At 35.5% G+C, this 14,854-nt stretch overlaps 2 protein-coding genes across 26 annotated transcripts in view; one reads left to right on the top strand and one right to left on the bottom strand.

The window, feature by feature from the left end:
- LOC108896380 (uncharacterized) overlaps positions 1-12,196 on the top strand; it is a 37,289-nt gene extending 25,093 nt beyond the window's left edge. For 3 of the 25 annotated variants that reach the window (XM_051077352.1, XM_051077346.1, XM_051077366.1), the window contains 10 exons: positions 6,479-6,715; positions 6,802-6,915; positions 7,216-7,452; positions 7,561-7,713; positions 8,001-8,147; positions 8,765-8,979; positions 9,085-9,145; positions 9,288-9,414; positions 9,675-9,712; positions 10,022-12,196. In XM_051077352.1, coding sequence (XP_050933309.1) covers positions 6,479-6,715; positions 6,802-6,915; positions 7,216-7,452; positions 7,561-7,713; positions 8,001-8,147; positions 8,765-8,979; positions 9,085-9,145; positions 9,288-9,414; positions 9,675-9,712; positions 10,022-10,122 — 1,430 coding nt within the window. In that variant the 3' untranslated portion in view covers positions 10,123-12,196. Of the gene's footprint in view, positions 1-526; positions 742-846; positions 908-1,076; positions 1,183-1,442; positions 1,481-1,789; positions 2,942-3,091; positions 3,390-5,317; positions 5,363-5,465; positions 5,502-5,619; positions 5,638-6,115; positions 6,386-6,478; positions 6,716-6,801; positions 6,916-7,215; positions 7,453-7,560; positions 7,714-8,000; positions 8,148-8,764; positions 8,980-9,084; positions 9,146-9,287; positions 9,415-9,674; positions 9,713-10,021 lie in introns of those variants that run through there. The other 22 variants (XM_051077350.1, XM_051077349.1, XM_051077347.1 and 19 more) reach the window with 14 other exon arrangements.
- Positions 12,197-12,620: 424 nt separating this feature from the next.
- Positions 12,621-14,854, bottom strand: part of nek7 (NIMA-related kinase 7) — a 58,385-nt gene continuing 56,151 nt past the window's right edge. Inside the window, 1 exon segment of the mRNA XM_018695592.2 lies at positions 12,621-14,663. Within this exon segment, the coding sequence (XP_018551108.1) occupies positions 14,553-14,663 (111 nt within the window). The 3' untranslated portion in view covers positions 12,621-14,552.

Raw genomic sequence — 14,854 nt, 5'->3', positions numbered from 1 at the left:
GTAATAGACAGTAACTTTATGAAACATGTTTTACAAGGGTCAGTATTTTGAGAGAAAACTCATGTAATGTACTACAACTCTGTTAGGTCATGGACAAGACCCATGAATATGTTTGGAAGTTTTCCTATATGAATGATTTAAAGTTGTAGGATTTTTGACACAAAATTTAGTGAAATTAAATGTCAAAATTATAACTTCCACTTTATTTAACACACACACATATATATGCATACACAAATGTGTTATGTATGTGTTAAAGTTTTTTCTCACAAAACCCTCTTCTATAACTACAAAATTGGACAAACTAAAATAGTGGAAACACAAACACAGATCAAGTAACTAAGCTCCTCAAGTTCAAAACCATGTTTCTTTATGTTTGTGTATTTTGTATGTGGTTCACCACTGATGTACATTAAAAACTAACACAGTAATAAACTAATAATGTTAATCAATCAACTGCTGTTATAGGAAATGAGAGTCACTTTTACAGAGATGAAAAGAGTGTCATTTCTTCACGTTCTTACAGTACCAGACGCTATTACTAATATATACATGTGGTCACATCCATACTATGATTGGATTGAAATACATTGCAACCATATCAGCAGCTTTAATGGACCTGAGAAGATATACATAGCACGACTTCATGATCGTAGTGGCACTCTGCTTGAGAGTGTTAACGACACACAGTGTCGCTTTGAATTCAAAGATCAGAGTGACCACATAAACTACACAGTGCAGGTCTGTGTAATCCTTCTTTTTAGTTTCACAAGATTATTACCACTATTTCCCTCATATTTCAGTGTGTGCCATAATAACTGATAAAGGAATGTACTGTTTTTCCAGGTGACTGCTTTTAATGGACACTTTGAGAGTGAGCCCAAAACGGAAATTATAACCACTCGCTGTAGGTGCTGTTCAAATAAATACCACAAATCTCTCAAGTCAAGTAACTAACACATTTTACTTTGACAGACAGTAAACAGTTCCATCTCTATTAACTGTATCTTAAACATTAATGCCACCACTCTGATGTTCTTCTGTTTTAACCATCATTTTAAAATACATGGACAAAGATCCCCGAGGTCCTCTAGTCATCATCATTATCATCATACTCATCCTCATCACATCTGCATTCTTGGTCTACAAGATCTGTGTTCCATGGCACAGAAAGTCCAAAAGGTAAAGATAATATCTCACCCAATCTCCTGCATCAGTTTGACAGTCACATTGCCTCTGATTTGTTTTACTGTTGTTGTAATGAATTTTAATTTACAGAACAGAAACAGTTATTGCAGTTGAGATTAATTACTTAATTAGATTTTTAATCAAGTTATTATTTAGATTATCAAGACACTTAATATACACTGTGTACTATTTTATATTCAATGTAAATTTCATTCTTATTTAAAGTCATTCTTCACTATGTATCTTCTCCACAGTGATGTGAATGAAGATCTGATGTTTCAATCAACAGCGAGTGAGTAGACAGTTTCCTGTTTTTTATTCAGGCATGTGACAAACAGCATTCCCATTCAGCAGCTACACATTTTGAATGACGTCTGTTAGATGATTGTATCACCTTACACTTACACTTACTTACTGTATAGTATATGCTATATGTACTATAGTTTTTCTACATAACTACTGCAAATTATTACAACTTGTAGCTTTAAAGTAACTTGGACAAAATCTTTGTATTGTGTATGAAGTGCTCTATAGTTTGGTAAGTACCCGATAATGAGTTACATTATTTCCTGTTTTTTTGTTTGTTTGTTTGCTGTCACAGGTTATGTTACTGTGCCTCAGTCTGCTCGTTGTCGCAAGAAGAACGCTATGGGAGAACGGCCTGACGGAGACACATACCAAGTCATCCTTTACTCCTATTAATTTGTACTGCACTGTATATAGGCCTGTTTACACTGGTGCTTAGTGTTTCTTGAATGATATTGGCTCACCTGACTTAATGATTAAATCTAATAGGCCTTTTTATTAAAACATCGAATGCGACATTTATTTCATGGAAATACCAAGCCAAAGTTTTAATGTATGAATACTAGCGAGATCATATGGCTTAGAATGAATTATTCCATCACATTTTTTTCAATGATTCTCAGTAGAATATATAATATACAATACTCAATTTAATTAAATTAATGCAACCTGGGCCTGGATAAGGAGCATAAAATGGATCAACAGACCTATTTCAAATTAGTTCAATTTCACCTTAAAATCAAAACATGCTTATTATGAGATAATAAGACTAGCTACTGTAGCTAGCATAGAATCCACTGTCACAACCGTCCCACATTTAGTTTATAATATAATGTTAAGTGTAGTATCATAAGTTTCCGACAGCTTGTAATCAGATAAAGAAAAACATTACCGCCTACAGTAGACAAGACAAGATAGTAAAGACTTTTGCACATTGAGAACTTTTTAATACCTTCAAAGGCCTTCTTTGAGGAAACTGAATTCACTGGTTTTGAAAACCTGCAGACACTGAGACAAGCATGGTGAAATTACAGATTAAACAATGGAGTAAGTAATAATATTATATAAAGTCTTAGGTCCTGGCCATACTCGTGTTACATTTTATAACAGCCTCCTCTTCAACTATGCTCAAGATAAAAGCTATGAACAGTTTACCAAACAGTTCAATGTTAGACTGATAGAATATATGAGAAGATGTATTATATGTATATAGAATGACGCTTTAAGTATTAACCTGGCTTTAACATTTTGTGTTTTATTGTTTAATTCTGTGCCACCTGCAGGCCATTAATGTTACGGGTACGGTTTGCAAATATATTTTTGTGGTGTTATGTCTTTTCTTTTGCAATTGCAGTTTGTTGTTTGTTTCTGAGGTCTTTCCATTTTTATACCTGCATGACAAATTATTACCAATTATGCCAAAGTTAATAAACATCATAACACCCTATCTGACAGGTCTCTGCTGGATACTAAATCCATTACACTTCAACTTTTAAAAGAAATATCAATTTCCATTTTCTTGACCAAATCAACATTTACTCTTTTCTCCGCTTGGCAATTCAGATGTTCAGTATGTAGAAAGTCTTTTTGTAGTTTCAGAATTAAAAAAAACTCAGATGTGAGGTTAAGATACTACAAGATTTCCTGTTCATAACGTATGACGGACATGAAGCTTCCTGTCACCAGAATAAGTTAGTACAGATTCTGGATGTGATATCACTCCGACTCACTTAATTTGAAACCAGATAAGAGTTAAGGTTTAAGGTGTGGCCAACCAAACTGGACTACACTGTATAGTGTGGGGCCGTGCATACCCTAACCCCTGGATATGGCAGGTCTCTGTGGACTCAAGATCCTGCTGCTCGAGTTTGGGATCATCACTTTGGCTGACTGTAGTAAGTAACCATCTTCAGTGTCTTCACTTCATACCTGTAACTGTTTTAATAGCCAACTGTGGGTGATAAGATCGCTTAGTATTTGTTCTATTTGAGTAACAGTTTTTCTGATTATAGCGAGTGGTTTATAAGATACTTCCACTATCTTCAAAATAAACACCTTGTTTAGGTTCCACATGGCCTCTTTACTACAGTATAAGAACTTTAAAACTATTTGGTAATGTATTTTGACTTCAAGGTCATGTTTAGTTTTTTTCATTTAATAAATGTAGTTATTATTTTTAATACTTCATGTAATTACAAATGAAAAGTATCATTAAGTATGATATGACAGTATTTTTTTCACATTTTCTAACTTGGGTCACTGCTTCATGTGACCTACCTTGACAGATCTAAGGTCACAGAACACAAAGTCTTATTTCTGCAAGTTCACAGAGTCAAGATGATGCTGATCACACTAGAGTATCATTCAGTGCAAATTCAAGGAAATGTTTTCTCCTCCAGTTTTTAAACAACAGAAAGGTAAATCATTCCTAAGAAGCATTTCCAAAGTAATAGCAGGACCTAAATCTTTACAGATCATGATAGACTGTGGTAACATACTCAGTAGCTCATTTCAAATTTGTTGTAAAAATGTTGTGCAGCTTATAGAGGTTGGTCTTGTTCTCTTATGCAATGTGTTAGATTCAACAGTCGTGACAGTTTCACCACTAACCACAGTCAAGATTTCCTGTACATCAAATAAACCAAGGTTCAGTCTTGTTTATAGTTCTTCTTCAGAACTGAAACATCCTCTTGGATGAGATGAGGTAACAAACAACAGTTCACAAGCAACATTCAATAGCTACAAATGATTAATGATGTTTTGGCAATTATGATATTACAGTCTTTCAGGAGGCTTTTGAGGGACCATGGTGTGACACGCATGACAAGGGTCACATGACCTACATACTTTGCTAGTGCTAGTGCCAGCAAGCCATGTTAAACAACATAATAGACCTTTTCACAGCAGATACTTTGGTATGTAATGGCAGGAAATACACACATGGAATTGCTAACATGAATGATGGCTGAATCCTATTTAGTTTATTCCAAATTCTTAACACTGGTAGTGCTTTCTTCAACACTTCAACTGTTACAGAGCCATCATTAATGTCATCAGTTCCCCCTTTGCTGTACCTGCATGTTCTTTTCACTGTGGCATCAATGTAAATTAATTTCCCCCGGGGTAATATAAAGCTAATCAATCAAATCTGCATTCTCTGCCTCCTGCGTTAAAGCAGCTCTGTGATGTAGAAGTGAAGAAGAAAAATATAATCCCGTTTCGTAAAATCAACAAGAAAAGAGTTAACAGTGCACACTGATGGTGGGGGTTGGAACAGAGTGGTTAGGTGTCATGAGACATGTTAACCATAGCTAAATGCAGCTTGAACTGGAAAGCTGATATCTGAAATCTATCTTACTGATAACGGCGACATTACTGACATGCAAGTGTATGTGAAGCAGCTACAAAAATTGCACAACAAAGAGAAATATTCTAGGCCTGTAGGTGAGGGTCTGGAGATGTACTAGGAAATTTCAATTTGGTTGTCACATTAATTTTCTTTCAGCTCATATTTGCAGATCAAAACTGAAGCTACTGTTAATGTCCTGGTCTAAATGACACAGGTTGGACTAGAACAGCATTGCTGAAGCTGCTAGCACTGTAGGTCTGCTTCTGCGTGATACAGGGTCTGGTCTCAGCTACTTCTCATAAATAACAAGGTGCATATTCTTGTGTGGTTGTCTCCATGGGTCTTTAAAGGTGACGTGAAATGTATCAATTGTATTTTTTTTCTGGAAAACCTAAACTCTTATTAACAGTAGAAATTTCATGGTCCCTGCTTCACTGCTCTTTGACAACTAACTGTAACTTCTGGATATGACAGGTCTCCTGAGCATTGACACTTTGCTGATCCAAGCTGGGATCATTTGTAAGAAGCTCTGTTCAAAATATTATGTTAAATTAATTCATTTGCTATATCATCAATTTACAGTAATTTACAGTAATTACTGTCTAATTAAAAACAACTTTAGGTCAGATTACTACTACAGCTGGGCCATGGAGTACAGGTAGGTAATACAATGTCTGTATGTTTTCACTGTCATCACATTATTTATATCATATAACGGCACATAAATGTTTCTTGCACTGTTTTCTAATCTCCTGAAAATGTATTGCATTTTTCAGCTTCCTCACCTCTACAGTGTAAGTATGTTTTTTGTTGTTGTTTTATTTATTTATTTTTTTGATAGATATATTCTACTACCACTCACACATTTACTTTTATTTATTTATAGTACTGATGCAGCTTCTTACTCTGTTAAATTAACAAGTGTGGATTTAGGATCTGTGTCACAATCTCTGGTAACTATTCCATAAAAATGACTGGAGGTCGACCTGAGACTGGAAACAAATCTATCATTCAGCTTTACATGTCTCAGTGTATCAGTCAAACACTTACTGATTATTGTAGTTTCTAGTATCTAGGCTTATCTTTTACTTCACAGTCAATCAATATAGCAAGTATAGAGAAAATCTGGATCTACCCCTGTTTTAGCAGACAGTGGAGGAAGTACAACATCTATAGCACCAAACCACCCAATGTCTTTACGTGATTGAAACAATTATATGTATTGTTGTTTTTTGTTTTTTTTGTTTTTAATTCTGTTGGTTTTGTGTGCAGGCTCTTACACTGTAACACCCATCAAGTTTGGCTTCCAGATTGACATTACAAGCTCTACCACTAGTGACTACACCATAAACATCAATGAAGAAGGCCGACCAGACACTGGAAGAAAATCCATGGTTCAGCACTCCAGTCAAAACTCATCACATGAAATCAAACACCTGAAGCCCTGTACTGAATATGAGCACTCTGTGACATTTCTTGATAGTGCTGGCAGAGAAAAACTCTGCAGCTGCAGTGAACATAAAACTACGACAACTGAAATGAGTGAGTAAAATTAATCAATATTGCTGGAATGCATTTTGCTTTCTTTTCATATAAGAAATGGGGAAACATTTGTGCATCACTTGTGTATTTCAGGTGAAGACGACATTGAAGATGCCACCAGCTGCATCCCTGCATATGTTTGTTACCAAACTGATTGGGACATCACCTCTTTACAATCAACACCAAATAAGATTCAAGATGAGCGATGTGGCAGTAAAACACTCTGTGTCAAACCTGGTTACAATGACATTTGCTCTGATTTTACTACAACTATCACATCAGAAACCTGTGTGAGCTCTTCCTTTAGCTTCACCAAAAGCATCTCTATTGGTATGTATGAAAAAGTGTCTGCCTTTAGTTTTTGAAATGCATGTGCTTTTCATCATATTCAATGTCTGTTATTTTTTTCCCCACAGATTTCTTGAATCCAAGTGAAATAAATCAGACTGTTCCCAATAAAGTTCCTGTTGAAATAAACACAAAATTACCTCCAAACTGTAAAAGCCTCTCCATTGATTACAACTGTTGGGGTAAGTGGAAAGACTTGAAGTTGACACACTCTGTTTGTGTGTTATCAGTGGATTTATATACATACAGTCAAGTCAGTGGTTATCTGCAGTTTCCACCACTGGGCACTTAACCCAATGAAGATGTACAGTAGAAAGTGCAGTAGAAGGTTTTTATATTTATATTTGATGGGACACAAATATATATTGTACTATCAAACTGAAGCAAGCTAAATTCTATCCTGTGGTGTTAGATGAGGTCAAGATTTGGCTTTGAGCTCTCTAAGAGACAGTATTAATAAAACTTTTTTTTCTCTCTGAAAGTGTTTAAACCTAATCTAGAACCCAAAAGATACTGTTCACCAGCTCTGAGTCACAAATACCAGGTGCTGAAGAAATGCTGTCATCTTTCTGTCTCCTCAGAACATGGCAGAGTCCGTGAGTCTAAGACTTTGTCTGAGCTGGAACCTTTCACAGACTACAGCTGTACTGGTGAGATCAAGGACAACGATGGCACCATAAAAAAAACCACAGCTCCTGTTCAGTTTAACATTCACTGTGGTATGTTGATGTTCACTTCACCTCAATGCAATGTGAGTTTTTCTCCTCAGACACTGTGGAGTGAATTACTGTATAGTATTAGTACTCAAGTCTGATGTGTTCCAACAGATCTCACAATAATCAACACACAGAACAGCACCAATACATCCATTGAGTTAAGTTGGACCACAACCAGTCAGAAATGTAAAGATGTCCCTCATCATCTTCAGAAGCTTTCATACAACTGCATCTGTAGTGATGTCTCCAATCAGAAACACAAGAGTAAGTAAAATTATTTAGATAAACTCCTAAACCTAATTGTTTTCTTCCTTTTACAGCAATTCACATTTGTTGGAAGTTGTTGGAAATCCTTTTACAAGTCACTTTACCTAAATTCGTCAGCTACCAGTGATACATGGAAAATATCCACTGATTCTTGTCAATGAATGGGTAATTTGACCAAAAAGAAAAAGAAAATCTGCTGTTGTATATTCCTGTATTTTTTCTCTGTGTTGACTTGTGATTTGAGGAAACAAAACAAGCTAACAGTTTGTGAAATTTTGTTACAGGTACAGCTGAAAAACAACCATCAGGAGGAACATGTAATGTTACTGGACTGAAACCTTACACTGATTACACCTGTGAAGTCCAACCCATCTACAACAACAAGATAGTTGCCCAGTCAAATCCAGTGAAACAGAGAACTGAGATTGGAAGTAAGTAAATGACAAAATTATTACAACTGACTCTGGAATCTGAATGTAGTAGTAATAGACAGTAACTTTATGAAAATGTTGTACAAGGGTCAGTATTTTGGGAGAAAACGGGTGTCATGTAATGTACTACAACTCTGTTAGGTCATAGACAAGACCCATGAATATGTTTGGAAGTTTTCCTATATGAATGATTTGAAGTTGGAGGAATTTTGACACAAAATTGAAATGTCATAATTACACACATAATAATAATAATAACACACACACACACACACACACACACACACACACACACACACACACACATATATATATATATATATATATATATGTTATATATGTTATGTATGTTTTTTCTCACAAAACCCTCTTCTATAACTACAAAATTGGACAAACTAAAATAGTGGAAACACAAACACAGATCAAGTAACTAAGCTCCTCAAGTTCAAAACCATGTTTCTTTATGTTTGTGTATTTTGTATGTGGTTCACCACTGATGTACATTAAAAACTAACACAGTAATAAACTAATAATGTTAATCAATCAGCTGCTGTTATAGAAAATGAGAGTCACTTTTACAGAGATGAAAAGAGTGTCATTTCTTCACGTTCTTACAGTACCAGACGCTATTACTAATATACACATGTGGTCACATCCATACTATGATCGGATTGAAGTAAATTGCGAATATATCGGGAGCTTTAATGGACCTAAGAAGATATACATAGCACGACTTCATGATCGTAGTGGCACTCTGCTTGAGAGTGTTAACGACACACAGTGTCGCTTTGAATTCAAAGATCAGAGTGACCACATAAACTACACAGTGCAGGTCTGTGTAATCCTTCTTTTTAATTTCACAAGATTATTACCACTATTTCCCTCATATTTCAGTGTGTGCCATAATAACTGATAAAGGAATGTACTGTTTTTCCAGGTGACTGCTTTTAATGGACACTTTGAGAGTGAGCCCAAAACGGAAATTATAACCACTCGCTGTAGGTGCTGTTCAAATAAATACCACAAATCTCTCAAGTCAAGTAACTAACACATTTTACTTTGACAGACAGTAAACAGTTCCATCTCTATTAACTGTATCTTAAACATTAATGCCACCACTCTGATGTTCTTCTGTTTTAGCCATCATTTTAAAAGATAGAGGCCCCCGACGTCCTCTGGTCATCATCATTATCATCATACTCATCCTCATCACATCTGCATTCTTGGTCTACAAGATCTGTGTTCCATGGCACAGAAAGTCCAAAAGGTAAAGATAATATCTCACCCAATCTCCTGCATCAGTTTGACAGTCACATTGCCTCTGATTTGTTTTACTGTTGTTGTAATGAATTTTAATTTACAGAACAGAAACAGTTATTGCAGTTGAGATTAATTACTTAATTAGATTTTTAATCAAGTTATTATTTAGGTTATCAAGACACTTAATATACACTGTGTACTATTTTATATTCAATGTAAATTTCATTCTTATTTAAAGTCATTCTTCACTATGTATCTTCTCCACAGTGATGTGAATGAAGATCTGATGTTTCAATCAACAGCGAGTGAGTAGACAGTTTCCTGTTTTTTATTCAGGCATGTGACAAACAGCATTCCCATTCAGCAGCTACACATTTTGAATGATGTCTGTTAGATGATTGTATCACCTTACACTTACACTTACTTACTGTATAGTATATACTATATGTACTATAGTTTTTCTACATAACTACTGCAAATTATTACAACTTGTAGCTTTAAAGTAACTTGGACAAAATCTTTGTATTGTGTATGAAGTGCTCTATAGTTTGGTAAGTACCCGATAATGAGTTACATTATTTCCTGTTTTTTTGTTTGTTTGTTTGCTGTCACAGGTTATGTTACTGTGCCTCAATCTGCTCATTGTCGCAAGAAGAACGCTATGGGAGAACGGCCTGATGGAGACACATACCAAGTCATCCTTTACTCCTATTAATTTGTACTGCACAGTATATAGGCCTGTTTACACTGGCATGGTGGCATGGCCAGTATCGTTTAGAAGGACTGGCCTTTTTAATCCCACATAAAATGCAATTTAACACTTATTTCATGGAAATACCTACATCACATTACATCACATTTGTTAACCTGCAACCTGGGCCTGGATAAGCAACATAAAATGAATCAACAGACCTATTACAAATTAGTTCAAGTTCATCTTAAAATAAAACATTCCCATTACGAGACAATGAGACTAGCTACTGTAGCTAGCACAGAATCCACTGTCCAACCATTCCTGTTCCCGACAGCTTGTGGTCAGACTTTTGTAAATGAAGGATTTTTTTAAATACTTTCTAAGGCCTTCTTTGAGGAAACTGAACTCACTGCTTTTTCAGACCTTTTGAAAACCTGTAGACACTCAAAACAATGCAATGAGACAAATATGGTAAAATTAAATGTTAATAAATTTAAGTAAAAAGAATAACTAAAATTCTTAGATCCTGGCAATACATGTTACAGCCTCCTCTTCAACTATGCTCAAGTTTAAAGCTAGCTACCAGTTTACCAAACAATTAAATGTTAGATTAGTAGAATATATGAGAATATGTATTATATGTACATAAAATGATGCTTAAATATTCACTTGTGTCATATGGCTTTAACATTTTGTGTTTTGTTTAATTCTGATACTCGTGCCACCTGCAGGCCATTAATATTAGAGGCACTGTTTGCAGATGTTTTTTTTCTGGTGTTTTGTCTTTTTTTTCTTTAACATGCTGTTTGTCGTGTGTTTCTGAGGTATTTCCATGTTATACTTGCATTACATATTATTACCAATCATGAAAAAATTATAAAAAATGTAACACTGCACCTGACAGGTCTCTGTCGGATACCAATTACTCAAAAATGAAATATTATTTAGCTTTTAACTGCAAAACACATATAACCTGCACAGTAAGCCCAATAAACCAAGATTATGCAAATATAATCAAAGAGCTCAAATAATACATAATCATCCCAGTTCTCCTCCATCTGCAGTTAAGAAATGCTGTCTTTTGTTTAGATCTTCTTCACCTCCACCTTCACCTTTATTCTGTACAGCCATTAGTATCCCATAATCCATTGTGCTGTCAGTAGTTTACGAGTGCATTTAGGCCACCCCCACCATTATATTAAGTCAGGAAATATCATGTTATTATATTTACAAGGTTTGCAAGGTATGCATGTTCAGATGGCCCTCTATCACAGGTCAATACTACATATGACATGAGCTGACATAAACAAAAAGTCAGGATGTAACTAATGGAGGCCAGACAAAAACTACAATGTTCTACTATTAGTCTGTATTATGTTACTCATCATGGTGTGTTACAGAAAACTTTAATTCATATAGCTATACTTACCATTAAGTTGGTATAATTAACCAGTTGTCCATTTAGGTGAAGCATTCCAACACTTAGTATAAACACAGGCAAAGTCAAAGTTGTCCCTTTTTACTGGTGACGGTTTGGTTGTTCTGAACTGCAGCTCTGCAACTGGATGGTGTGTGCTGTGCTTGGTTTCTGGGAGTCTGCATGAACTTTACCGTATCTTCCCTTTTTTTTTTTTTTTTAACTGGTGTCCTGAACTGTATGTGAAAACCCAAAACCTGTTGTGACTTCAAAGATTTCTGAATGATTAGGTGAGATGAGAAACCCACTAAAAACCTGGGAGGAGCTGGGAACTCATTTTAATGTCCAAATAAATTTGAAAGCTTTATTGCATTTAGTTAGCGTACAAGGCGTTTGTGATGATGGTCTTTAATTTGACATGAAATGTTCAAAAAACAACCAAACTACCAGAACAATAAATATCAATTGCCAATGTTTTACTTTCTGAAAAACTCCTGGGCTCTTCAATACCATCTTCAGAGAGTGTACAGAAAAGTAAGGTGAGCCAAGGTAAAAGCTGGGATATCGTGGAACACTGTCATATGCTGCACAAAGACATAGCCATAATTCTTGAAGTGACTTAGCACTGTGTATGTTAAACATCCCCTCTAATGAGGATTAAAAGAAAATTTTCTCACAGCTGACTATGTTGCTTTGGTGTTTTGAAGGGGTGTCAGTGTAAATCTATCTGGCAAGCCAATAGAGAAGCATCAGTTGCTTTAGTTAAATATGCTTTAATTATTTTTTTTTTTTTGGAAAATTCAGAGGTTGTTTCCCCTATTCAATTTTCTGTTAAATACAACCAGCTTCTTCTGGGAATTCGGTATAGCAACTAAAATATATAGAAAGTGCCTTAAAGCAATTGCTCCCCTGTAATTTCAACAAAATACTGAAAGGTTTTGGTGCTATACAGATATGCTTGTTTAGAGAGAGTAGAGGTAAAGGGTAAACAGCACTTTGGGTGAAGATGAAGAAACTTAGGATAATTAATGAAAATAAAAAAAATGTTTTACTGCAGTGGGAGAGAAAAGTGATGTAAAGGAACAAAATGAAGGACAAGGTGTATAATTGCAAACAAAAATTGCAAACACTGTATTTGCGCATCTCAGAAAAATAACTAGTAGCAACATACTATCAAAATATTCTGTTAACCATAACAAAATAACTTACATTTTCTTGCACCTAAAAGCTTTGATTTTGTATTTAACACATTGATATTGAATGTTAATTAAAAAAAGAAAACAAAAACATGAAGGACATGTGCATACATGTGTCATAGTTCAACTGAATAGTTAACAGACTATTTGATGATGTTAAAAGAAAATTCATAAGACACTGAAATAAAGCGTTACCAATTACTGTTTACGTACTTTCCCTTCCATGTGGTATCATTATCATTTTGTAAACCAGTGGTGGTCAGTGCTGGTCATTTGAGACCCACTGGTGTAAACCTTTAAAGAAAATAAAAAATTATATCGCCATTGCCTCCCTCCAAATTTAAAAGGGTCACTAAAACCCTACAGTATTAGAACTATAGGAACTTCTCACTATGTACAGTAAAACCAAATGAGACCCATTGGTGCTTGTTTCTTTGTTTAGTTTTTTTTTTCAGTACTAATTAGATACTTTTTTATAAAAGATACCTTAACACATATATATATATATATATATATATATATATATATATATAAACTGCCCTCTCTCCGTGTGTGACTTTTTGGTTTCAGCTTAGCACAGAAGTTATGTAGGCACGCTCTGATTTACTCATGACATTACACCAGGCACGAATCTGCTATCTCATTACCATATTTGTTACTTAACAGGACACATGCACTGCAAACTTACACAGCAACATTAACAGTCACAAAATTATGTCTACAAATGGATCCACTGGACCATGATGGAGAACTGTGTGTTTTAATTTTGATTTTTTCATGTCTTCATTGTGATTTTACCATCCTTAAAAACCTCACACTGTAATAACAGTATATTTTGCTTAAGCTGAACCAAGGAGGAAATATTCTCCAGTGGTGTCAGTGACTAAGGTAAACAGCTGATGTAAAACTGTAAAACTCTCTTACCACTCCCTCTAGGCTGTCAAAAAAGAGACATTTTGAATTTTTCAAAGACAATACATAGGTGTCAAAATGACTTACATTCAAAGTGTTGTGGAGACATTTGCCCATGTTCTCCCCGCAGCACGTCTCTAGTCTACCCTCTAAATGATCCTTCCTTTCTTAATACATTCATTAGACATGATCACCCTGCCAGCCTTCCGTTACCAGGATAAAAAGTGCAACACAACAACACTTCAACCATCAATAACACTCGTCGTACGTCTCTCAGTTTTGCTGCCATTGAGTGAAAACTATTTCACTCCAATTTTATCATTGTCCTAAAGGTTTTGTGGTCTTTTTTCTGCATTTGCTTACCATAGGTTGCATGAGACACATCAAAAGCCTACAAGGTCATTTTTAATATTTGCACTGATGAATTGTTTTGAAGATATAGGTGGCAACACCAAACATTACAATCATTCCATTACAAATTTAGCTACTTTTACCATTTTCCAGTATATCTGCTTTTAACAGCGTCTGCTAGTAGCAACTGCTGAAGCTTGGCTTTAGTTCACTACATGAAAATACAGAGGACAAGCTTTTTAAAGCCATAGCAACAAACACATCAGTGAGTTACAACACACAGATTTTCAGTGCTGTAACATGTAACAAGTCTAAGGAATGGGAGGTCCATCTGACAAGAAATGATAATCTCTATAATCTTTATCCTAGGGCAAAAAGGTTTGGGTGTCAGTCATGTTATAGACTGTACCATCGCCTTGGAAATAAAAATCTGTTACACGTACTACTTATCACAAGGAGTTAAACTCTGGAGTAAGTTATTGTATAAAAGCTGATAGATGTGTTCAAGTCCAGCATGAAAAGCAAGGGGGGAGGTTGAAGGAGTTCTGCAAGCTATAGTGTGTATAACTCTGGGCTTAGCTGCCCTGTGTGAGGTTCTGCATGTGTTTGGCAATGTCGTACACATAGGTGATGTCCGGCCTCTTCTCCGGGTCGGGGTTGATGCACATATCTACCAAGTTCCTCAGCTGGTGAGAGGGATAGGAGGGGCATTGGTTGGAAGGTAGAGAGAGAGATAATACAGTCAATGACACTATCGTGAGACGGATTTTGAAAGACCAGCTCCAGAAATGAACAAACTCCTGCAAACACGTAGCTCCTTGATTTTTATTGCCCTCTAGATGAGCTCTTTCCATAGCGGCAGTAATCAAGCAACAGG

This window comes from Lates calcarifer, linkage group LG17 (assembly GCF_001640805.2).
Source record: "Lates calcarifer isolate ASB-BC8 linkage group LG17, TLL_Latcal_v3, whole genome shotgun sequence".
Taxonomy (NCBI): domain Eukaryota; kingdom Metazoa; phylum Chordata; class Actinopteri; family Centropomidae; genus Lates; species Lates calcarifer.
Note: the sequence above shows the minus strand (reverse complement) of the source record. Positions and strands in the feature narration are given on the sequence as shown.